Source organism: Numenius arquata, chromosome 19 (assembly GCF_964106895.1).
Source record: "Numenius arquata chromosome 19, bNumArq3.hap1.1, whole genome shotgun sequence".
Taxonomy (NCBI): domain Eukaryota; kingdom Metazoa; phylum Chordata; class Aves; order Charadriiformes; family Scolopacidae; genus Numenius; species Numenius arquata.
In genome coordinates, this window is record NC_133594.1 from 8201378 (window position 1) to 8225572 (window position 24195).

General features: G+C 50.2%; 1 protein-coding gene across 3 annotated transcripts in view; it reads right to left on the minus strand.

Annotated features, from left to right (window-relative positions):
- VAV2 (vav guanine nucleotide exchange factor 2) overlaps positions 1 to 24195 on the minus strand; it is a 147806-nt gene that overhangs the window by 16351 nt on the left and 107260 nt on the right. For 2 of the 3 annotated variants that reach the window (XM_074161403.1, XM_074161402.1), the window contains exons 4-11: positions 21266 to 21334; positions 12567 to 12669; positions 10052 to 10150; positions 8503 to 8571; positions 7602 to 7702; positions 4113 to 4212; positions 2769 to 2864; positions 2230 to 2298 (exon numbers count right to left, since the gene is read on the minus strand). In XM_074161403.1, the coding sequence (XP_074017504.1) occupies positions 2230 to 2298; positions 2769 to 2864; positions 4113 to 4212; positions 7602 to 7702; positions 8503 to 8571; positions 10052 to 10150; positions 12567 to 12669; positions 21266 to 21334 (706 nt within the window). Of the gene's footprint in view, positions 1 to 2229; positions 2299 to 2768; positions 2865 to 4112; positions 4213 to 7601; positions 7703 to 8502; positions 8572 to 10051; positions 10151 to 10842; positions 10858 to 12566; positions 12670 to 21265; positions 21335 to 24195 lie in introns of all 3 variants that reach the window. The other variant, XM_074161401.1, reaches the window with a different exon arrangement.

The window sequence follows — 24195 nt, forward strand, 5'->3', positions numbered from 1 at the left end:
GAGCATCCCCATCTCCAACACCTTTGGGGCTCCAACATCTCCCACCACACAAAAGGCTGTGTTGTAAAATAAGGAGGCACTTGACAGAGCTTGGTCTGCCCTGAAAAACTTCTTTCTTACCCAAATTTTGACCCATCAAAAGAGAAAGAGCCCTGTCCCTCCCACTAAAACAACTCCTTACACCCTTCGGAGCGTATTTTCTGTGCCTGTTTCCTTCTTATCTGTTCCCTGCCTCCTTATCCTCAACAATAGCTCTTGTCAACTTGGATTAAATCTCAACATGGGATTTTTTAAGACATCCCCTCTGGGTCAGACCTTCCTCAGCTCCCCGACATAAGAAGGGTTAATCACAGATGGTAATCACAAATCTACGTGACAATACTTATAACATCACAAAATACCCCACCGGGCCGGTGGCAGGGATGGTTATGAAGAATGACAGAACCAAAAGCCTTATGAAGGAGCATCCTCCACCGTGCTCAAGTGTTGAGCTCAGCTCCCTCCCGCTGAGCAGGCCCATCTCCTGCCTCCCATGCAAAGGGGAAACAACACAGTCCCGGGGTCAACTCTGACTTGAAACAGCAGCAACGTGCAAACCTGGGCTGCGGGACTTCACTGAGAACCTGCCTTGTCCCCACCATCACCCGGTTCTGCGTACTCAGGTGGAGGGTTGGTACCTGCACCAAATACCCCCAGGTGCAGTTTTTTGGTGCAAATCCTGCCCCTGCCTTGTGCAAACAACTACCTAAGCAAAAGAAAAGGGAGGTGAATCCCTTGGGGAAACGTAGTTCTATTCACCCCCTGCATGGCTCTCGTCCCAGACGGCAGCAATGTCTGCCGCCTGCCAGCACAGCAGACAGGAAGGCTGGATCTGCGATGAAAAACATTACTTGTAAGTTAAGCCTTGGTTTACAGATCAATTAAAACCAAACTGCACGGCTTCCTACATCCTTGCCGAGCCCAGCGCGGTCTGAACTCCACCTGCGCTCTCCTGCGAGAGAGATGATACAGAGAAACCCGGCTGATGGCTATTGGCAGCTTCCTCCAAAAAAAAAAAATGCTGAGTCTGCAGCGCAGCCGGAGCGTATATACGTTTATTTATTAGCAGTGGTATGGGTGGGTAGCGTATTATGAGGCCATAAGCAGGTTTGAACAACTGCCACTGGGTTTAGCGCTGGTCTGAGGCCACGGCGATGTGTTGTGCAGCAGCGGGCTGCGAATGCAACGTCCTTCAAACAACCTTAACTTTAAAGCGACCCACATATCGGCTCTGGATTCCCGGGCTTGCAGGGACAACGGCTGAAAAGGTCACCCAACTTACGTAAATGCTGGGAAACCAGCGTCGTTACAAAAGCTGCGGCTCAGAGGCAGAAAACAAAGCGACCTGAGAACACGGGAGAGAGCCCAGGGATGAATCCTGCAGTGCTCTCCAGAGAGAAAACCTGGAGTTAACGACCATCCTCAAGTCAGATTCTGCTGATGATGGTCCCACGGTGGGAGCGTGCGGGGGCGGGGAACATATATTCGAGTCAGAAAACATTTGGATGATGTTATATTTTGTTGCTGATGGTTTTCCTGAGAGCTTGAGGGGTTCAGCTGAAAGCTCAAAAAACTTTAAACAAAGCAAAACTTCGACGCCAGAAGTCTTCATTTGTGGAAGGAGCATTTTCCCCTTAATAAAAATACTTGGAGGCCAGATTGAACGGGGCTTTGAGCGACCTGGTCTAGTGGGTGATGTCCCTGCCCGTGGCAGGGGGGTTGGAACTGGATGATCTTTAAGGTCCCTTCCAACCTGAACCATTCTATGATCCTACAATAAAAGGTTCCCAACCAGCGCCTGCGTAACAGCGCCCAGACAGTGCTCCCCGACTTGCTGATACGGCTGGAGTTCCTCCAGATCCCTCCCAGCAAAAACAAGAGCCGGATCTGGCACGGCCTCTTTACACACAATAGTAATTAGCGAAAAGTCGTAACTTGTCAACAAACACCAGCTTCCCCGGCTGCGAAAGGAGGACGTTAACAGCGATGCCCTACAGATCTGCCGCGAAGCAATCGCATCAAATGGCAATCGATATACACACGCAGGTCCAAAAGGAGGAGATGCCGCTTCCCTCGGGCTGCGGGATGGTTTTTCCATCTAAGGTTGTGTTGTACAGAAGCAGAGGGGTCCCACGCTCTGTCGCACCCCAAGCCCCGCACAGCCCCAGCGCCGCTCTCGCCCTCCCGTACCTGCATCGCCTCCAGAGCCTCCTTCAGCTGCTGCTTCTCCGGTCGGTCTGATGAATGGCTGAGCAGCTCCTGGAAATAAATAATAACAAAAATAAAGAGTTTGGGTGTGCTGCCAGCACCGGGCAGGCGGTGACCCGTGGGCAACGGCTGCCAGGGTGCTGCCAGGGATGTCGGGACGGGTGGCTGCGGCCGCAGCCGTAGGACGGGGAACACGCCAAGCGGCTGGTGCTAGAGCGGTCTGTTACACGGAGTTGACGGGAGGAATTTCACACATAATCAGATTATATGCAAGCTTATTTTATATTCATTAACTGCCTCTCGTGGCTAACAAGGGCAGAATTATCCTAGGTCACCGTACTTTAAGAGACGGCACAAATATTATGTCGTGTTAAGTAGCTCTAGTAATTATTTCATTTGAAGGGAAAAAAATACCAACCCTCAGTCTGAATTTGGCAATAATTCACTTTCCACTATAAAAGCTGAAAGATGCGACAGCGAGGATGGCAGCTGGAGAGAAGCGCCAATGCTGAAACACTTACTTTTAAGAGGAGATGGTATTTCAAAACTCTTTGCATTGGAACCACCAGCAGATCTTGCAATTTAAATTTCCCGTCCTGAACCTTTAGTGTGCACTCCTATTAAAGAGATCGATACATGAGTGGGGAACAGCTGGGGGAAAACAACGGTTCCCCCCCAGAAAAAGCCTCAAATGTCCTGTGACTCTAAAGTTTTGCTTTCTGTAAGCTCAGTTGGGATGAGAAATGGCTCGTGGTCCCCGCGTGCACCCAGCCGGTGCCAGGGCCCCACCACAGAGGTTACCGAGGAATAAAACACCGGGGCTGGACCCTAAAACACAGACATTCTCATGCAACTGAGCTCCTCCAGCTTAATGAGATACCGCTCATTAGGGGAGCACATGGATGCTCTCAGACCTCGGGAAATGTCAAATGAAACGCATTAGCTTAACTCACCTCCTCGATGGTTTGAACTAATGCATTTTATTTGCGCGGGGCTGGAAGCAGGCACGCAGACAGTTGCTGTGGCTTCGCTGATAAGCATTAAGTCATTAAGATGAGCTAATGTGATCGCAGGAAGTTTTGCGGCTGTTCCCTTCACCCAGACCCATTTAGATACGTGACTCTGCTGGCTGAGACCCCCTGCATGCCCCCCACCAAGGAAGAGCGGGGTTGCCACAAGGGAGGGAGAGAAAGGAAAATCACGGGAGAACTGGATGCTACAGCCACAGGCTTGATAAAAGATCCAGAGGACACGTTTTAAAAAATGATTAAATGCAGTTTTATCTCTGATTTGGGTTGCTACTTTGCACGGGAAATCAAAGAGCGTTTGCAGAAAACGAGGTAACGAGTACAGACAGCCCAGCAAATTCAGATTAGCATCAAGACCAAAGCAGGAATTAAAGCTGGGTAAAAACAGCAGCTCAAACAATGCATCCCTTCTGGGGCTCCTTTCATTCAATTAATATCTGGCTCAGCCCCTATTTACACTAAGCCTTTACGCTGGGGAAGGAGGACACGGGAGTAATCCGGGTGTTCGCCTGGGGACCTGGACTCGTCTCTGGCTGTCCCTGATGCTGCGTGTGACCTTGGAAAGCCACTCGGCTCCTGGCTCGGGAATGCTCAGAGCCTTTGGGTCTCCCTGCGTGACTCCAAGCATAATTTGCCCACAGTCCCACTCAAATAAAGTCACCCGGCTTGGTCTAACTTGGATAAACTCGGGCAGCACAGACTCACCCCCACATCCCTCCCCTCTCCTGGTAACTCAAACATTCCCAAAACACCATTCTCAGCTCCAGCAAGTCCTTCCCAAACCCCGGGACAAGGCGGATGGGCAGCTCTCAGCCCCGATGTCCCCTGCCCGCTCACCTCCACCTTCTGCCTGACGTCCTCCCTGTTGGCCAGGAGGTGGTTGAGCGTGTTCTGGGCGTACTCCATGTGGCTGCAGTACTTGCCGTAAATCAGCAGCCTGTGGAGGGGGAAATCACAAATTTAATCGGAAACACTTGCTGGCAGTTATAACCTGTTATAAAAGATATATATATACTTATCCACAGAGAGAGGACAAGGCAAACAGCTATTCCCCCATATAACTGCTTAGCAAAGTATTAACACTCTTTTACGGCATGGCTTTTTAACATTTAAATCTTTTGAAGTTTCCATAGCTGGAGCCTGTGGGGGTGATTCGGCTCACGACGAGCAGAAGGGGCCGAGTGGCCAGAGGAGCCAGATTTCGGAGGTTTGATGGCTCATCCCTCCGCTCCCCAGAGCGATGTATTTAACCACCGCTCCCCAAGAGCTGTGCTTTTGGAGCACTATGACAATAAAGGGAAACCCAGCTCCACACTGAAAGACTTTTCTCAGAGCAGGTTACCAAGTGGCTCTACAAGAGGTACCGGCATCCCAGCCCAAACATGAAAAGGAACGGCGAAGAGCTGGGACCCCATCCCTGCCCAAGCTCCCCTCTTCCCGGAGCAGCTCCGAACCCAGCGAGGGTCTGTGGATTAACTAAAACACGAGACGGGGCAAGCGTTGAACCTCTGCTACCCAACCTCAGCCGTGACTCAGCTTTTTCTCGTGGCTACATCATTGCCATAATCCCCTTGATGTCTCAGTAGGGGCCGTGCTGCCCCGATGGCCACATGCCGGTTTTCCGGCTGTGCCACGTCAGCCCCAGGGCTTGCAAAGGGCAGAGCAGGGATGCATTTCAAGACCAAATGACAATAAAAATCCATTTCCTGAGAGCGTTTCCCAAAGCAGCTCGCTCAAGGCCATGGATTCATCTCCCAAAAACCCTTCGATCCTCAGCCAGAGCTGCTCACAGCCCAAGAAAAGATTGCCACCACTGTATCTGATGTGTGCCCCTCTCTCTGAGGGTGTCTGGATATTTCACCAACTAAAGAAGGCAAGAAACTCTTTGATTCTTGAGAAGTTCCCAGAATGGACATGGGTGATAATTATTTGCACGTCATCAGAGAACGAGAAGCTTCAAATCCCCTTAAACCCTAAGGACACATTTTGGAAAGCTCATTGCTCCTTGCAGGATGGGCCACAGGGACCTGGAGATCAAGAGAAGGGGTAATTTGGGGAAAGAAGGTTGTCACAGCCTTCAGAAACACAATGAAGCTCTGCATAGATACCCTGGGCTATAAATTTAAACACCTGACACAAACAGAGCAGTTTTGCCGTGGATTCCCCCTTTTTCCTCCATTTCACTCATTAATCCCGCGTGACAGGTTTGGGTTCCCGCCTCCCCCTTTCCTTCCCGTTAACTGTGTTGCTGCTGATAAGACACATATTCCATCACACGCTGCAACTCATCCGTTATTCTGGGGCCTCCTCTCTCGCTGGAGACGATCTGGGTGCACCCGACCCGGTGTCGCTCTGTAAATGGGGGACTCTCCGACCCCGGTGGGGGATTGAATAGAGAGATTTATGGGAGCCACAGTCCCTGGTGAAGCAGCAGCCAATACAGATTATTCTTCTGCCTTTTCCCCGTGACAACCTCTGAGCACGCACAATAATATCTACCTTGCCAGCACTCGGAGAGTTTCAAAGAGGCTTCAGGAGCATAAATTCAGACTCCAGCTTTCAGAGAAAGAGATTTACAAACTGTTTCCTTCCAAAAAAACATCTCGGCAAAGCGGAGGAGCGATACATCATTTTACCGGGACGTCTCTGAGGATGTGTAGGGAAGCGAGAACTATTTGTCACGGACACATTTGATAGAGGAAGGTCTTATAGACAGGGACCAAGCGGGGACTCTGGAGGTCCATATTGCCTTCTTGGTGGGACAATGCTGTCTCTCCAGGCGAGCTCCTTTTCTCCTACTGTACCCCAAGTTCCTTCTGTAAAATGTGGTATTGTCTTTCCCAACATAGGAAAGGACCCTGCCTATTTAAACAGGTTGCTCCAAACTCTTCATCCCCGAGACCACAGTTTTGGGGTCTTCTCCAAGCCAAAACCCCCCATGATGCTGAAGTCCCTGAGACCCCCATGGGCTGAACACAGCTTTGGAGCTGCCATCACAATCTTCAATGACCATCAGTTTGACTCCTCCATTCGCCTCTCAGGAAGGCTTTTAGGTCCTTTAAAAAGTTGCTTAAGAACTCCCTTAGGAACTGGGCCGGTTCGTTCACCCACCTGCATGAAACCCATCAGCTACAAGCGCTCCACTGAGCTCCCACCAGCAAATGAACAGAAGCAAACATTTATTTAAAGGCTGTCAGCCCCAAAACAAGCCTCATGCTCCTGCACAGCCATGCGGATCTCCCTGGGGAGCGATGCCACCTCCACGACCCCTCTGGTGTCCCTTCCCTGCTCCCTGCGAGCGCCGCTCCGCCCCAGGGATGGCACCGGCATGCACCGAGCCGAGCCAGGAATTAGGAGATCAAGTCAGTTTTATGAGTATTTTTAAATTATTTGCATTCTTCTTTGGAAACTTTTTTTTTTTTTTTTTAACTTAATCCCTTTCTAGAAAGAGGGGCTGTGAATGATGGAATAGCTGACCTTACGGTGTATTATTAATGTAGATGGTATTTCTGGAGTTACTGACTTCTGAATGGCATTTCTGTGTCTAGACACTGGTTTAATCACAGTGAAATAACACCCTGGCATGACTCCGCAATGAATCAGACCTTTGATTAGTATTAAGGATATTAAAGGCTTTTATTAACCTTATCTTTGTGTTCTGAGGTACTCCCGCTTGCAGCTGCCAAAACACTGAATCTATTACGTTTGCAAAAGTGACTTTTACATGTATTTGTCATGCAATAGGTGCGGGACAAGAGCAGTGCTAAATAGGCGATTTTTTAGAGTGAGCAACCACTTTGATCTGAGCTGAGCCAAGTCTCCCCTGCAAAGGAGCCACCCGACCACATCACAGGCCCACAAAGCCCCCGCTGCTGCTCGCAGGAGAAGACCACACTAAACCCTTGAAGGCCAGTGAGGTTTTACTCCATTCTGGCTTGCTGTAATTGTAACATTCCTATATTTATCCCTTCTCGACATCCCTGTAAATGCGCTGTATGCTCAGCCTCCGAAACAGCTGGTCCCGTACGGGATGCTGTGAGCCCAACAGAATTCGGGTACAGACATGGACCTGCAGGAACGAGCACCCACGGGAGCTGGTCAGAGATGTCCCAGCCTCTGTCCTTGGGCCACCTGGCACGGCTGTGGCTGGATTTGGCTACTCAAATACCAGCACCGAGCGATGTTCTGGCCGCCCAGAAGCGTCTATCTGCGGAGGATACAAAACTGCTCTGCTGCCACAGGCATTTCTGTCCCAAACTCTGCGATGGGCCCAGCAAAAATTAACCCCTAGCTGTTAAAATTGGAGCTGCCTGAAATTTCCTTTACCTCTCTTTGAATTCCAGAAACACTTTTGCCAGGCTGCTTCCTCCAGACATCATAGAGACGTCGATGGCTCTCAGGAAACTGAAGTGCACTTTAATTAGGTCCTAAAATGAAGAAATAATCAATACTTTAAACACATCCAAAGCGAGTGGGCAAACAGAGCCTAAAGAAATGCACATTCGCTACTTAATCAGGCAGTAACTTTCTCTTTTTTTTTTTCCCCTCTTTTGAGCTGTTTTTAAAACAAGTGGTTGTAGTGAGATGCAGCCCTAAATGTCCAGGAGTGCAAAGGCATAATTTCACCAGGAGGTCGTACAGTGATAAATGCCCCAGGATTGACCCCACCACCAGGGAGGTGGTGGAGTCTCCTTCTCTGGAGACATTCAAAACCCGCCTGGACACGTTCCTGTGCAACCTGCTCTGGGTGGACCTGCTTTGGGAGGGGGGTTGGACTAGATGATCTCCAGAGGTCCCTTCCAACCCCCTATCATTCTGTGATTCTGTGATTTCCATGTCTATTAAAGTCCCTTTTGCAGGTCAGGAGGGAGCAGAGGGGATGGGCAGGCTCTGACCCAGAAGCCGTACAAGCCAGCGTAGAAATAAATCCATCCCAGTGTGGCCAAACCATCTCTAAGTACAGCTAAAATACCCAGCCCCAGCCCTGAAACATCCTCCGTATAAAACTGTTTTCTTACCTAGAGTTCATATAATCCCCAACTCTAAAATTGAGTGTTAAGGAACATCTCTTAAACCCGTTCAAGCTCCGCCGCCCATGGAAGGACTGAACCTCCACAGGTGAATGCACAAATCTAACGTGAAATCAGAAAGCTTTCTCTTAAGCAGGAAGGTGGCTGAGCTGCCGTGAAAAGAACAAGGATTTAAGCCACAACATCTACGCCGTTACCTCCAAATTGATAAAAATAGCTTCCATGTCTTGGGGAGTCAGTACCAGCCTCAGAGGGTTCATATAGTTCTGCAAGAGGGAAATGGAAAAGGGATTGAAATATCAGAGAGAAGTGAGCAAGGGGGTTTTTTTTGTGCGAGGGATGTATTTTCCCAGCTTCACCAGTTGCATTTACCTGGGCAGGGAGAAACCAGGTTTTAATGAATTTAAGCACTTGCAAAGGCAGATGAACGACAACATATTTATCAAGACCAGGCTGTGCCGGGGACCCAAGCAGGAGCCAGGAATCCCCAGGAATTCCCCCGAGCTCCCCATGGAACTTCCAGGCGTGGGGAGGTGCAGGACCCCCACCTGTGGGGGTCCTCTAAATCCACGGGAGGGGATTTAAAGGCACGCAGTTTCTCCACCTCGCCGCAGTCCTGGGCTGCAGCTGGGAAGAGCTCTGAAGCATCTTTTCAGCTCTTGGATTATCTCACTGGAATTTTGCCCTTGAAAAAGCGCCGATGATGTGATTACATCGGAAATGCCTTTCTGAACAAATACATATTAATAGAAATGTCTACATGACTTGTAACTACAAAAAACCCCTGATGCAGCGCATCGAAGACAGGACCCTCTCCCCGTAACACGCCATCAGAACCTACTAAGCCTTCACAAGCCTTTTTAATGGGTATTAAAGCGATAATTTAACTCTTCCTTTAGACTGAACCAGAAGGGCTGTGGCTGTTTCCAAGGAACAAGGGCTATTTACATAAACGACATGTCCATTGGTAGATTTTTATGGAAAAAGGGAAATGCTATTCCACCATGCCGGTTTCGCTCACAGCTTCTTTGCAGGAACTTCCAGCAGACAGAGCAAATAATTGTAAAAGGGGAGGAAACAAAAGCATTAGGGTGATTAGAAACGGCAGCTTGATTTTCACTATTGTTACTCATTCCTGCTGCTTTCCTTGGAGCAGAAACGACCTCCAGGCTCCAGCCGCATCCACCGTCTTGCTGAGGTGTTCATTTTTATTTTTATTTAAAAGAAAGGCACAACAATAATTCATCAAAACCAATTAAAACCCACGCATTCAAGCAGCAAAATGTTACTCTTAATCCAATTAGTTTCAATGACAAGTCAGCGCAGCTTCAGCACTTTTGAAAAAACAGGCAGAATAAAGAAATTATTCCGTAGCAATCAAAGCGATAAGATATCTGCAAATCCAGCTCTTATCGGCGAGACCGGCCTGGCTGAGTGAGGAGAGGGAGTCTCTTACCCCGGGTGAGGGGGGACACAGCGGGATGGTTTTCAGCCTATTTCCAACATGCAGCGATGAGAAAAAAAATATGCTCTTTGGCTCCTACAGTTCCAGGCTGCGCATTTGTGCTTGTCTTGTCAGTCTGGGTTTTCTGGATCCCCCTTCTCTCCAATTTTACATGTGAACTCATTGATCCTGCCTCATCGCATCTGCCAGCTCTGGCAGCGAGAACTAATACAGCCAGATTAATGCAAGATCAAGTGATGATGTGGAAGGCGACGGTATAGAAAAGATGGCTCAGGTCTTACCTTCTCTATATCTTCAAGCGTTTTGTAGTATTTGGCCTCAGTTTCTTGGATTTCTAGCAAACAGCAATTTCTTTTGTCATCTTCTGTCATTCCCATTTTCTAGGAAAAGGAAAAAATAACTCATAGTCACATACTCATAAGAGGGGTCCAGCAACCTGCTCAGGTGGAGCTGAGCTCCAGTTCAGCCTTCAGTGACAGCAAACTCAGAATAAACGTAAATTTGGAAAGTCAGGGGAGCACACTACTACTAGTTTATGTTAAAGGAAACTATTTTTAGCCAAAAAAATTAGGAAGGAACCCTGGCTGTACTATTCAACATGTTTCAACATGGTAAACATTATATTTTTTGCATTTATTCTTGCTACGTCACCAAAAACTATCAGCTAAAGAATAAATAAGAGATAAATGCTGGTTTTCCCCATTTTTTTTGCTTAAGATGAAACTCACAACAGAGCCAAAATGGGTCATAAGTAATACGTTAGACTTATACAAATCCCTTGCCAGGGTTGCCAATACTCGTGATTTTAGGTCAAATCTGATAATACGTGCGTTTCTTTAAAGCCTCAACTCCTGGAGTCGCTTCCCTTGCTTTTACATCTGTAAAGCGGAGGTGGAAACACGTGTCGGGAGGTGCTGCTCTTGTCAGGGCAGTCTCTGAACTCGGGAGAGGACTCAGTGATTGGGTTTTAATGACCATGCACAGGAACGGACACCCCCTGCACACCCCCTTTAGGTCCCTGCTCAGACCTCTCAGCCGGATGGGAACCCATATTTTAATCGATGCGTCTTACCTGCATATATCTAATCTGAAGCATGCAGAAACACAAGAAACCAATTAGCATTACACACTTGCTATTGCAACAGATCTTATTAAAAAGCCATTATTTAGACAGGTATGTGGATGCTTATATTAAAAATAGACTCTTTTGCTCAGGGATGGGAAGGAAAGGGAGTCAGAGCCGTTGCCTCCATTGCTGCTCAGCGGCATCCGAGAAAACATAAAACTTTGTGGAGGGGACAGTGAAAAATCACCAATTCCGTTGACCCTAATCCTGCACTACTCTGTGGGCACCCACATGGTGGGAGCTTTCCCCTATTTTTGCCTTTTATGCAAGAGATTCCTACCAAAACCTTCCCAAGGGCCAAATCTTGGCCCAACTGGCTTCTGCAACTGATGGCAACGAGGTAAAAACACCGATGGCCAACGAGCTGTGCTGACTTCGGCACTGCCACCCGTGTCCGGAAACAGCTCCAAGCACTTTGGCAGGATCAGTGGGAATATTCTGTGCCCAACTCCTTGATCCAGACGGGTTTTCAGTGCACAGGGAGCTCCTCAGGCTGCAGACAGGGTGTTAAGGGATGAAACGCCTCAACCGCCATCATCATGGTGTTGGTGGCACTTGCATCCGGGCTTGGGATGGGTGAGAAACCACCGTGTGGGCATCGTTGCCACACAGCTCAGCTCGTCTGCTGGGCTCCGTGGGGTGAAGCCCTGTCTTCCCAGCCTCCCAGCACCTCATCCAGCTCAGCCACACACCCTGCTCTGGGGATTTAATCCATCAGTGAACTTGTCCATGGATCCTGCTTTGTTACGGGAAGAATGTACGGTGCTGTTTGCAGCCAGGGGGGAGTCATTAGTGCCTGAACAAACCCTGGGGGTGATAGATATCAGAGGGTGGGAGAAAATCGAGAAGGTGGAAAGGTCCCTTCCAGCTCTGCATCAGCAGAAGCCAGGGCAGCCCATCTCCTCGGCATTTGGGATGCAAGTAGTGAGGGCGGCTGTGAGCACTTCTGGGGAGATACAAGGGCCACCAGCACCTTCCTGGCTCATCCATGGAGCCTGATACTTGCACCAGGGCTCTTGGAGTTAACGCAAGTCCCTCCAAGCTGCACACCCCGGGTTTCTCCATCATGGAAAGGCTTGTAGAGATGATGAATGGGGTCGGCTGCTTGTCCCTAAAGCCACACGGGTCCCCGCTGTCCCAGAAAGCTCCGCTGCAAACATCTACCTGCTCTGAGCCAGCCCCAGGAGCGGCAGCCGGATCACAAACAAGCACTGGATGCTCCACGCACAGATCTGTCAGCGCTCGCCCCGATCTAAAAATACCGGTGGCAGACACGGCACATCTGGCTGATGGAGCACAGAGCCACCGCGCTCCCCCCTCCCCAGAAAGGGCTGAACTGACACACGCTGCCTTGGCTCGGCAGCGAATTCCTATTTTTAGCTTATCTTTTAGAGCTTATTAGCTCTCCCTTTCCCTTCCTCCTCCCCAAACTCCTTCAGATGACAGGATGGGCTGGGAAACTCCTCGGAGAACCCCCTCCGGGCCAGCGCCATCCCGGCTCGGCTTATTTTTACCTCTCACGAGGCAGCTCAGTTTCAGGGAAGGATGCAAAGCGATTCGCTTCCCCACAGCATCACCTGTCATTGGCAGACGCTTATTTATTTAATTGAATTCTCTCCTTTCCCCTCCCATCAAGGCACAGCTTTAAAAAAACGCATACAAATTGTTACCATGGGCTGCTGAACTTCCACTCTGATGATATCTTCGTAGATATCATCGCCTTCATCTTCACAGGGGACGCAGTCATAAATATCCTCCCCCAGATCATGTTCGCTGGAACGAGAAGGAGAGCGATTTAGTGATAATAAAGAGGGTACGTTCACTGTCACTTGATCAGGCAAAACAACAACTGCTCTCGCACCAAGGAGGGAGGACAACCATGACAATAAGAAAATCCTCCTGGCCCACAGCATCCACATGTTCAGTCCATATTCCCTGTTTGCATTAGGAGTCTGTTTTTCCCGGACCGGTACCCGCTGCACATCTCTTTCCGCTCGCTGGAGGCTGGAAAAGGCGAAATGCTGCTCGACACGAGCGGGGATGGCAGCCAAGAAGCCGCTCCGAGCCCCGTGCCAGACGTGCCTGTGATGCCCAGGCCACCGTGGTCTGCCAGCTCGTCCGTGCAGAGCTTTTGCTCAGCGCTAATCGGCCCGGCTGAGACGGATCTGCTGGCCAAGCGTCCCGGCAGGACCATCTGAGCCACCGCACACGACCGGCTCCAGCATCACGCTGCGTCCGGCTCCACTTGCCTCCGAAGATGCCCGCAGCCTCCTGTTCATCTCCTGCCTCTCCTCTTCAGGAGCAGCTCTTGTGTCTCAGTGACTTTAACCATATTATACTTTGAGAATATATTTTAATGGGTTGGGTTTTAGTATGTTTAAAGCACCGCACTCACTCGTGGTCTGCTTTTTCTTTTTCCTCACGAAAAGGCTTCCTTCCCAGCAAAGAAACCCTCCTCCTTCCCCCAAACTGCTGTAGGAGCCCATGTCCATTCAAAGCAATAAGCAGACAGTAAATAATCATGCCCTGGCTCCGTGCAGTAGGTGGGAGCATCCCAGCTTGGGGGGAAGTGTGACAGGGTCGAGCCGAGCCCCCGGGGCTGTGCAGGGACCCCCAGCATCACCTGGACCAGCCACAGGCAGAGTTCAACCCAGCCAGGTCCAGCCCCGTGCTCCCTCCAGCCACCAGCACCACGTCCAGGTTTAAAATCTCTGGATCCAATTTTTCCTGATGATGTGCCGATTCCCATAAAGCACAAACCCTGCCCCGATGGGCAACAGGGTGATTTTTAATCTAACGTTTCCCAGGGGAGGGGGAGACTCTCCTGATCACCGTAAAGCGATCTGGCCAGACGCTCAGCTTGGTGATGCTCAGCCCCGGTGCTGAGCGGAGCCCAATAATAACGTTTACATCAGAGATAAATTAAGCAGCAAAAAAGTCACATTTTCAGAACTGGCCACATCTCTTAGGAGATGCCCCTGCAAGCACAAGCTTTAAAGGCATCACCGAGGCGTAGTGCCCAACTTGTATTTAAAGGTGATGGTGTGAGGTACTTAATTGTCATCTGAGCCTTTTCAACTCCCCCCCCCCCCCCCACCCAGGGGCTCCTAAGCCTTAGAACACTTTTGAAAATTCAACCCATAATAAATACCAATTAACAATAATAATTTTAGTGCTTAGATCTACAGGTGCTGATTGCTAACGGCTCCCACTGAAGTCAACCCCCTGGGATCAGGACAGTGTGAAACGCTGGAATATCAAAGAGCGTTTGCATATTTTACGAGCTGTCTCTTTCAACATGGGTATTAATTACATACAAATATATTTAGGTGCAAAACTGTGCTCAAACTGTAATACTTGACACCTCTACACACAGTGTGAAGCAGCAGAGCACATCTGTTTGCAAAACTGGGCTTTATTTCTTTTCTAAATGCAGTTATTTCTATTTTTAAAAACAGATTTATTTAATAAAAGTTTGGGGATTTTAAATAAATACACTGGCATGATGTATCCATCCCATTCTTCCAGAGTGATGCATTGCAGCTGCTGTAATAATGCCCACTAATAGCTGGTGATCCATCTTCCCCTTCCCAAGCGTCGCCGTCACCGTTATTATCTGTACCAATATTTATATTCTCAGCTCTGCTCCTCATCCAGAGCGAGTAACTCCCGGTTCCTGATTAATCTTCCCCACCTCTCGGATTGCTGGCTGTCTCTCCATACATCATTTCCCTGGCTCGAGGGTCGTTAGGAAACGTATGGTTGGGTTAATGTCACCGGCGCGAGCCCGGCTGGGTGTGACAGGACCACGGCAAATGCCGCGGTGATGCTGCTGCCGGAGCTGAGCCCGCTCTGGGTGACGGCTGATTGTCACCAGCACCAAGAGTTCAGCAACTCTTTTGGGCTACATGCAGGAAAAGACAGCATCTTGAGGTGTCCCCGGGAAGCCCTGTATCCCAAGCATCACCTGGACCTGCTCTCCTGCACGCAAGCACAACCAGGCGCCACGTCCAAGCCTCAGACCCCAACATCGCCTGTCCCCAGCCTGAACCTGGACAAGCCTTCCTTTTCTCACCCATCAAGGAGCCACAAGCTCTGGACCACTGCTGGGCACACACCAGGACATCACCAGGACATTTAGATCGGATATTAGGAAAAATTTCTACAAACACTGGAACAGGCTGCCTGGGGGGGGGGGGGTTGGAATCACCATCCCTGGAGGTATTTAAAAGCCGGGCAGACGTGGTGCTGAGGGGCATGGTTTAGTGGTGGTTTTGGCAGCATTGGGTTGATGGTTGGACTCGATGATCTGAAAGGTCCCTTCCAACCCAGACAATTCTATGATTCTGTGATCCCTGTGAGAAATCCAGGCAGCAGCGTGGGATGCTGAAGGGGTTTTGCTGGCTGGAGAAGGAATGGTGCCCCATGGACCTGGCCTAGCCTGGTCCTACCCAGAGCTCCTCTGGGCTACCAGAAAAGGGGCAGAAACACCTACTGAGGGACAACACAAATTTGTCCATACAGCTGCCAAGAGCCATCTGACACAAACACTGCACCCATCGCGGGGGGCCACATATGCCCCTTGACACTCTCATTGCTCTAACCAACAGGCCAAGTGTTCCTGCTCATCAACACCAGTACAAGCTCTTTCCATCTCCAATTTCTGCCCTTAAGCAAAAAACAGGGACGATTCCCTTGTCCTGGGGTCATCTAGAAGGACACCTCCATTTCAGAGCTCAGGTGACAGGCACTAGAGATGCTCAAACCCGACAGCCGTGGTGGTATTAGAACAACAATACCTACGTCCAGCGGACCCTTATTTATTAAAACACATTCCTAAAACACCTCTGAGAAACACCAGAGGCTGCCAGTTTTATGGAGAGCAGTAAAACGTGCAGATCAGCCTCTCCCATAGCAGCCCAGCTTTGCCAGTGCGTGTAGGGCTGTTGATGCCGCTGCTTTGCACATATTGATTCTCATCGAGCTCTGCATTTTGTCTGTCAGAGTCGAAAATATGCAACCTTCCTGATGTTAAAACAGAGAACAGGCATCGGGATGATTTTAGCCAGTGGCAACCTAAGAACACACTGAATTTTAAATGCCACAAAGGGAGGGAAAGTGGGGCAGGCATTTTTCCATGTTTAGCACAGTCCCCTACTGTGGGAGGCAATAAATTCAGCATCCCAAGCATGTCACGCGTAGACTGAACAACTTGAGCAAGGAAGGCCAGATCCTCACCTCGTTCTTCACCAAAAAAAAAGCAATTTACTCCTTCAATAAAGGCAGTGGAGTCTGTGAGTTACCCGTGGGTATCAGAGCCTGCAATCTACTCCTGGATTAGAAGATTCATTGACAGCTCCGGGTTTAGAAAAGGGATTTTATCCACCCTTCAGAGTGAACGCCAGCATTTGCAATTACTGTTATTAGGATGGATGTAACCAGTTTTGGGCTGGCAGCATCTCGCCTAGCCAGGAAAGCTCATTCAAAGCAAAAAGAATAAAGCTTTTCATATCTAAGGCAATTTTGGGCAAAAACAATGCTTTTGGCTGAGCCCTTCCTCCCTGGCAATGCCTACTCAGTACAAATGCCCTCCCAAGCAGGCAGCAGCCATGCCAAGGAGCAGCTCCCCAAACAGAGGGACCGAGGCCAGGATGCTGCCTTGGAGTAAGGGACAAACAAGGACATCGAAGGAGTGAGCTGGGGAAGGGAGGGGTTCCTCAGGAGACCCACTGGCACCTCCAGGTACAGGAGTTGCCTAAATGCAGCCGAATTTTAAAGAAATCTTCCCCAATAGGATGCCAAATTTGAGTTAGTTTGAGGAAGAACCACCCTGTCCTGGGTAAAGGCACTGGTCCCACTGTTCCCACCACTGGGAACCAGCCCTTCAGAGGTCAACACGTGGCCAAAATAGAGAGCACAGTCTGCAGTTGGGCTTTGGGAGAAGATGAGCTCCGGAGAGGGCTGCCCACATGAGGGGATGGGCACAGACGGCCCATGATGCCCCGATAAATAACCTGCAGCAGGTCCACTATGCTAAAGGAATGCTGCACAGCACATCTGCAACGACACCGCGGGTAAGGAGGGTACGTGAGGAAGCTCTGAAGGTCTCAAGGGCTACTGAAGGACATCTTCATCCATAAAAGCTGCTTTGGGGCTCTGGGAAGTTGACGAGTTTGTAACAGTCTCAAGAATTCCCACCACACCAAAACCCTGTCCAAACCACGGCGCTGCTTTCGCTCCACTGATGAAAGAGCCAGAACCACCAGGACGAGCAAAAGAAAGAGGAGGAGGAGAGAGAAGGAGCTAAAATAAAACAACCAAAAGACAAAGCCAAATTCCCAGCCCTGTGGCTGAGGTCAGTCAGAAGACCTCAGAGCCACCGCCGGGTCCAGGCTGGAAGTGCATTTGCAGAGTCCCTAAGACAGCTGCCCAGCAGCTGCCAGGCTCCAGTTCGCCCCAGTAATCCTCCACTTTCTCATTCTTACTCTGCACTTACAGCTATAAATAGACAGTTCATCCGACCAACCCCCTCATTCACAGTCTCCGTCAGAGGAGGACAAGCAGAGTCCTGTATTTGCAGCACATCTGGCAGGCTTAGGTTTCAGGGTGAAGGAGTGCAAGATGTGCAGTCGCTGGACTCGAGATCTTGCAGGGTTTTAATTAGCCAGATTGTACTTGGACGGAGACGTGCGTCTGGAAATAGCAAGAGAAGCCTTTGGCCATCTATTCTACTCAGGTCTTACATTCCCCATTCAAAGTGGAACATTATAATCCCAAGAATGATCCTCACAGTTATAGCAACTCACATGATCCTAGAGACGGCACAAGCAGGACATATAAAAATCTTTAGCGGTGACAAAGAAGAAAAGACACGTTTACGAGTGCCTTGTACCACGGAGCCATTTATTTAACTGGCTGGCATGTGTGGTTTTTCCAACACAGCAAAAATAATGAGAAAAGTGGCAGCTAACTTATCATCTCACCTTGGCTCCCCTATTCATTACTTTTTTTTTTTAACGCACTCAAGAAATTCTGCTGATCACATCACTATTTTGGGAGATATGAGGAGGCAATGCTGGTGACAGCAGGGAAAGAAGCAGGAGAAACTTCTGCAAGAAGCCCTCGGGGCAGGAGACAGGCTGTTGGCAGAGTCTGTGCCTGAACAAGTCGCATCACTTGAGAAATTGAGGCCAGGCAGGAGATCTTCTTCAACTCCCCTTCTCTACGATGAAAGGTTTGGAAATACACCACTGTCCCCGACACTTTTGTTAGGGCACACACAAATAAATCAGGCAGCAGAGGACAAGCATCCCCGTATCGATCAGGCACCACTTGCAAACCGGCCAGCCCTCGCCATCTGCCCGGGCTCTCTGCAAGCTGCCATCTGGCCGATGGCAAAGCAAACCGAGGGGCCGCCGGGGCGAGGACAGGGAATTTGAGAACTTTCTAGCTCCCCTGATACCCTTTTAGTTTCCCCTCCCCCTTCCATCATCAATTGTTCTTTTGTTTTTTGGCGTTTGGCCTTTTTGTTTTGTTGGTTTTTTTTTTTTTAAATAAATAGCTGTTTCCAGGCAATTATCTGCCGTGATCTGCTGGATGGCTGACCCCGTGCTGGGGAGCTGCCTGCAGCCCGGCATAATCTCCGCGATACCCCAAAGGTGACAGCACAATGGGTTCATCAAGGCATGAACATCCTTTATAGAGGCCAGCACCCCGCGGCCGCCCCGCGCTCGCAGGCAGACAGCTTGTTTCTGCAGCGAACAGCCCTCGTGGCGCTGCCATTGATCCGCTCCCAGCCCCGGCGCTGGCTTTTGTCCCCAGCTGCTGTGGCTCCTCCGCGCCGGGAGGGACCTTGCTGCCCACCAAGGTGACAGGTCCTCGCTCTTCAGAGCCTTGCAGGGACAAAACCTGGTTCCTTCTGCTTCTGTCACAAATATGTTTCTATTTTGAATGCTTCGCAGAACAGGAATTTACGGAATTCACCCTAAATCTCAGTCTCAAACAGGGGAACACCCAACTGCTCCATTAAGGTTGAAATGAAGCTTTATGACATTCTCCAAAAGAAGCCACTTCTACCAGCACCCAAAATGTCTTGTTAGAAACAGCTCAATATTTATCCTGAGCTTTTTATCACAGCACCCACAGGAAGACATGTCTCTCCTGGGGGGGTGATGTGGCAGTGCCGAGCCCACCAGGTTGTCCCTCTTCATTTGCACCCTGGTCCTTCGAGGCCAGCGGGGATGGCAGGATGGGCCCTGGCAGCGGCACGTTTCACGGTGGTTTTTCGGACAGGGCTATGCATCCCTCCAAAATGATCCAATGGGTAAAAATAACCACTCGGATGTCTGTACAGATGTAGCACATTAACATAAAAACACCCAGAGATGGAAGGGTCTCTCTGGTCGTGCTGTTCCGTAGCGGTTCCTTCCACGCGTTGGGTCACTTCACCGTCTTGCTGCGAGAATCACTTCCTCCCCTCCAACAAAGCATTTCGGATGCGCTCGGATCTTCCCAAAGCTGCTGGATCGTCAGCAATACTAAATGCAAAGATGCTGGATGGACTGAATCATTCCCAGCTCGTGAATGATGCCCTTGTTCGGCTGTTTGGAGATCGGCAGCAGTGAAGAAAGAGCTTTCTCATGCGGCCCCGCCGTTTGCCAGCGCCCAGCATCGGAGCCCAGTATGCACCATTGTGACCGGCAAATTTCCAGTGAAAGTTTCCTTGTCCAGCAGGGAGAGACGCTCCTTGTCCAAGGGAGAAAGGGGGGCTACTGCTGATGGGTCACCAGGCAGCAGGAACGGCAACTCTCATGCTAAGGGGCTCTGAGGGGCATTTCTGGGGTTTTTAAAGTTACAGGTGAATTATGTCTCCGTTTTGGAGGTTGTGTTTCCAGGCACAACCTGGCTGCAGCGGGATGAAGGCATTTGTGCAATAACCCCATGCTGATTTACACACGCCTTTCCCCGGTGGTCCCAACTAAAGATGTAAAGAAGAGGATTTTGCAAAGAATGGGAAAAAAGGGGAAGTTAAAAGTGGGAGACAATCTGGGACAGAACAGGGCCATCAGTAAGAAATAAACCTCTAAGTCATCTGAGCACAGGATTTGGGCATTTCATGGAGGGACCAACTCACAGCCACGAGCAAAGGTCCGAGGAACAGTTTGGGAAGGTTCCACCCATACAACACCCTGTGGGAGCAGAGCAATTAAAGCTGGAAACCTGTCTCCAACGCTGAATAACCTGCCGCGAGCACACCAAAACCCTAAAACCCCAATTTCTAGGAGAGGGCTGCCATCCCCACCAGCGTTTGTATGTGAGTTCACACACAAACCTTCCTCCAATTAAAAGCACGCCTACGTGTGAGACTCAGGAATTTTAAAACCCAGTATTAAAGGGATTCTGAGAACTTTAGGAGAGTGGGGGAAAAAACGTTATTCTTGAAAGGATTCCTTTATAAGTTAAAATTTTATTAAACTGTAGCTGCTGGGAGCAAACCACGAGCAGGGGATTCCAGGGTACTCCGTTCCCTTGACTAGTAATTTACGATTTACTTTTGTAATAACTGAAGCCATAAGGAACTCATTGGATTAAGGAGTCTTATTATTTATGTTGTGGAACAATAATATTTAACTGTATAAAGCCACATATCCACTCATACAGCCTTTCCCTCCATACGGAACAGACTGCTCTTCATAAGCAAAGCCCTGGCCGACGGGAACGCTGCCATCGAATTCCGATAGCGCCCGCCTTTCACCGTATACGTCGTAGCTCAAGGTTGCTTTTAAAAGCCTGTTATATCATCACCACGGGCAGCAAAACGCAGACACCAGAGACACAGATAAATACAGGAACCCCAGCAGCATCCCCCCGCAGCCCACCAGCGAGGGACTGCCCTGGGCACGGCTGGCGTGGTCCAAAATCACTCATGGGGGACACGGACCGATGTGCCAGCACCCATGAGGCCACAAAACACCATGGGGGGGGTGTGTGTCCAGTGCTGAGTTAGCAATGGGTATCCCCGTCCCAGCGAGTGGCTCGGCTTCGCTCGGCTGGGAGGAGGAATTACATCCCGGGGTTTGGCAGCTAAGGATGGGATTGAGCAGGCGGAGGGGATCCCGGGGAACTTGGCTCCCCTCACCCCGCACTGAGCCCCTCGTAAACTCAACCCGATTAAAAGTGATGTCTCCCAGGGCTCTACATGGGAAAAGATGGACTATCGTAAGAGCACAAAAATCTCCTGGCACGAGGATCAAAGCAGCCGGCCCCGCTCTCCGAGCCCCGCTGTCAAGTTTTATCCCACTTTGCTGGAACTACACTGCAACTTTCCCCTTTCCATGTCCCCTCCCTGTGAGAAGGCGAGGCCACTTACTCCGCCAGCTCCTCCAAGCTCCGATACACGTCGTCATCGTTTTCCGTGGTCTCCTCCGACGGGAAGGGCCTGGGGGAGGAGAGGAATGACAGCGTTATTGGTGTGTCTCGCCCCTCGCAGCAGATCCCCTGCAGCCCCAGCTGAACTCAGCCCAGCCCCAAGCATCCCGTTGAGCAGAAGGGGATGTTTCGGAACAAAATATTCATTGCAAATACATTTTTTCCTATTGAGGTCTTAGCTCCTAGGAGGACATCATCTCCGCTCCTTCCCGCAGGCACGGCAGGACAAGAAACCAGGTGGTGAGGCTGGTTCATCGCCGGGCACCATCTGAGCGCTGAAGTGAGGAGCTGCATGGTCTAACAGCATCTTGGAGACCCCGGGTCTGAGCTGTCACTCCCCCATCTGCTGGTGCTTGAACAAACGACCCAGTAGAAACCTAATTCAAGCCCGGTGTCGGATTCATTGAGACAGAGAAATTCTCCTCCACCTGTGATGGAGCCTTTCTACCTGCGAGCTCCTGCCCTGCTTGGCTGGGGAACATCGAGCCGCTTCCCACCAGTGTCTCCCACTGCTGCAAGCAGCCGATCCCACCTTACAGACCCTGGGCTTCCTCATCTTAAGAGCTTTGTGATAGCTGAAAGAAGTTAAAAACCTAGGGATGAGGGAAAGGACACCGAAAGGGCAAAATGAAGGAGGGGGAAAAGCAGATTAAAAGAGAAAGGGAGGGAGTGGGGGGAATACAAGAATTCCTTGGCTCATTCTGAAGTAATAACCAAATAATGTAGGAAGGAGATGAAAAATACTGCTTTAATTAAACCCAAAGTATTATTGCTGGCATGGGGCCACAGTGGGTTACGGCTCTGCTGAGGCTAGATGCACCTTGCGACTCCGGCTGCCTCTGGCTCCCTGTGGTCACACAAGCCTTGTCCCCTCTGGAACGCCGGGAATGGGGGCTGCAGCCAGGCAGTGTGCTCCGAATGCCATGGGCAGCGCAGCCAAGGCAGCCAGGGGTCCCCGGGCTAAGAGCCACAGGGGGTGTGATGCCGATGGATGCTGCGGGCGAGTGTCCTGCTTTGAGGATACACGTGAACTTTTAACTGCCCTCGAGCAATTTCCTCCTCTCCCCTCCCACTCTCCCCGTTTCACGATAGATTGCTTCTCCTGAAAGATTTAATACATGGCCTTGCTAGCCCCTGAATTTGCTATTTTTGGAGCCTGTCTCTAGCATTAATTTGCCTTCCCTCCCCTGCTTTACTTCACCCTTCCTTTGGTGAGTGGCTTCAGACCGAGTGTTGTCCAACCATGCTCCAATCTGCAGCGGGTTCAATTAAAACCACAACCAGGTGGTGACCCCAGTCACAGAGCGGGACGATTTCACGCTCCACCAGCCATCAGGGCTGCCGTGCCTCCGCTCGAGATGCCATCCCACGGGAACTGAGGAGCACCCCAGGTTGGCACGTCTGACCGTGCCCACATGTGAATTAATGACAAACACAAAAGCCACATGAAGAGCAGACCAAAAAAAAGCCACCAGCTCCTGGTGCAAGTGGTTGAGCCCATCACGGGAACCAGTCTTGGACTGCAGCCCCGATGGACAACAGGGAACGGCAGCCACTGCCACAGGGCTGCCCCATCCCGCACAGCTCGGGCAAGGAAGGAGAAATCAGAGGTGACCTCTGTTTAAACACCACTTGTTAAAATAATAGTAAAAAAATACCACCACAAGGCACGACTCCCTATCTTCTGCTCTTAACCTCTAACTATTTCCTTCTCCAGTGCTCACTACGCCAGAAAGAAAGAAGTAAAAGAGCCATAAAGAATATTAAAATCACAAGCGCACATTTCCAACCATAAATCTGGGCTTGAGATGTAATCAGTTCCTGTGATAAACCCCCCCATGTAAGACAAGGAGACAGCAAAGAGAGAAAAATACTTTCTAATGAGAGCTTCACGGAGACGGCAGCTCGGTCAGCCCTTCCCGCTTCACCTTGACCGTCGGTAAAGCACCGGAGTGAAAGTCAGGGCAGGGGAGGAATTAATAACCTGTATCTCCGCAATAGCAGCTAATGGCTAAATAAGGATGCTCCGAACACAATTAGAAGGAAAGTCACACCGAGGAGAGGATTACTAAATGGACCAGCTAAAATCTGGAGCTGAAGGACGGATTTTTGGAGAAAGCCTTGGGTTTGCCCTTTGTTCGTGCCTCTCTCCCTGGCTCTGGAGAGGCTCCCTGTGTCCCCATGTCACCACTACGGGAGCAGGGCCGCCATCTCCCCACACCTCCTGTCCCCTTCTCCAAAACCAGGTGCCAGCCCCCAAACTGCAGGACAAACCACCCGGGACTGGGACCGTGAGCTTTGGGCAGCTCTCGCCCAAAAGGTCCTTACTCCTCCCCAAAAGCCCACTGTGCAACAATATAATTTAATTTAGCCCTAATTATGGTCGTTATTTAAAATCTCTCCCTACTTTTGGCTTAAGTTCCCTTATATATATATCCATTCACATTGTTTTTCTTCGCTGACCACGGGAAAAATTAATCCTCCAGCAATGAGCCGATGAGGATGAACCTCCAGCAGCCAGCTATAGAAAAACATATTAAACACTTTTCTACCTCGACTCGCACCAGGGGTCAGGGCAGCGCTGGCAGGAGGCGCGGGGCGAGCTGCCCACCCGCCCTGTCCCATCGATTATTCCCCCGTGTTGCTGGTTTTGCCGCTTCCCATCAGATCATCTTCACGGCTCCCCTGGGGGCTAAGCCCATCTCAGGGCAACGTTTTCCACTTGAACTGGCTGCAGAAACAGATTTGATGGGGTGGGGAGAGGCCGGGGGAGGAGAGCCCTGCTCTCGCTCCTGCCCCACCAGATCCACGTCAAGGTAACTCTAAGAAAAGCCAACTGGGTGAAATTTTAACCTGGTGTTTCTCGTGCAC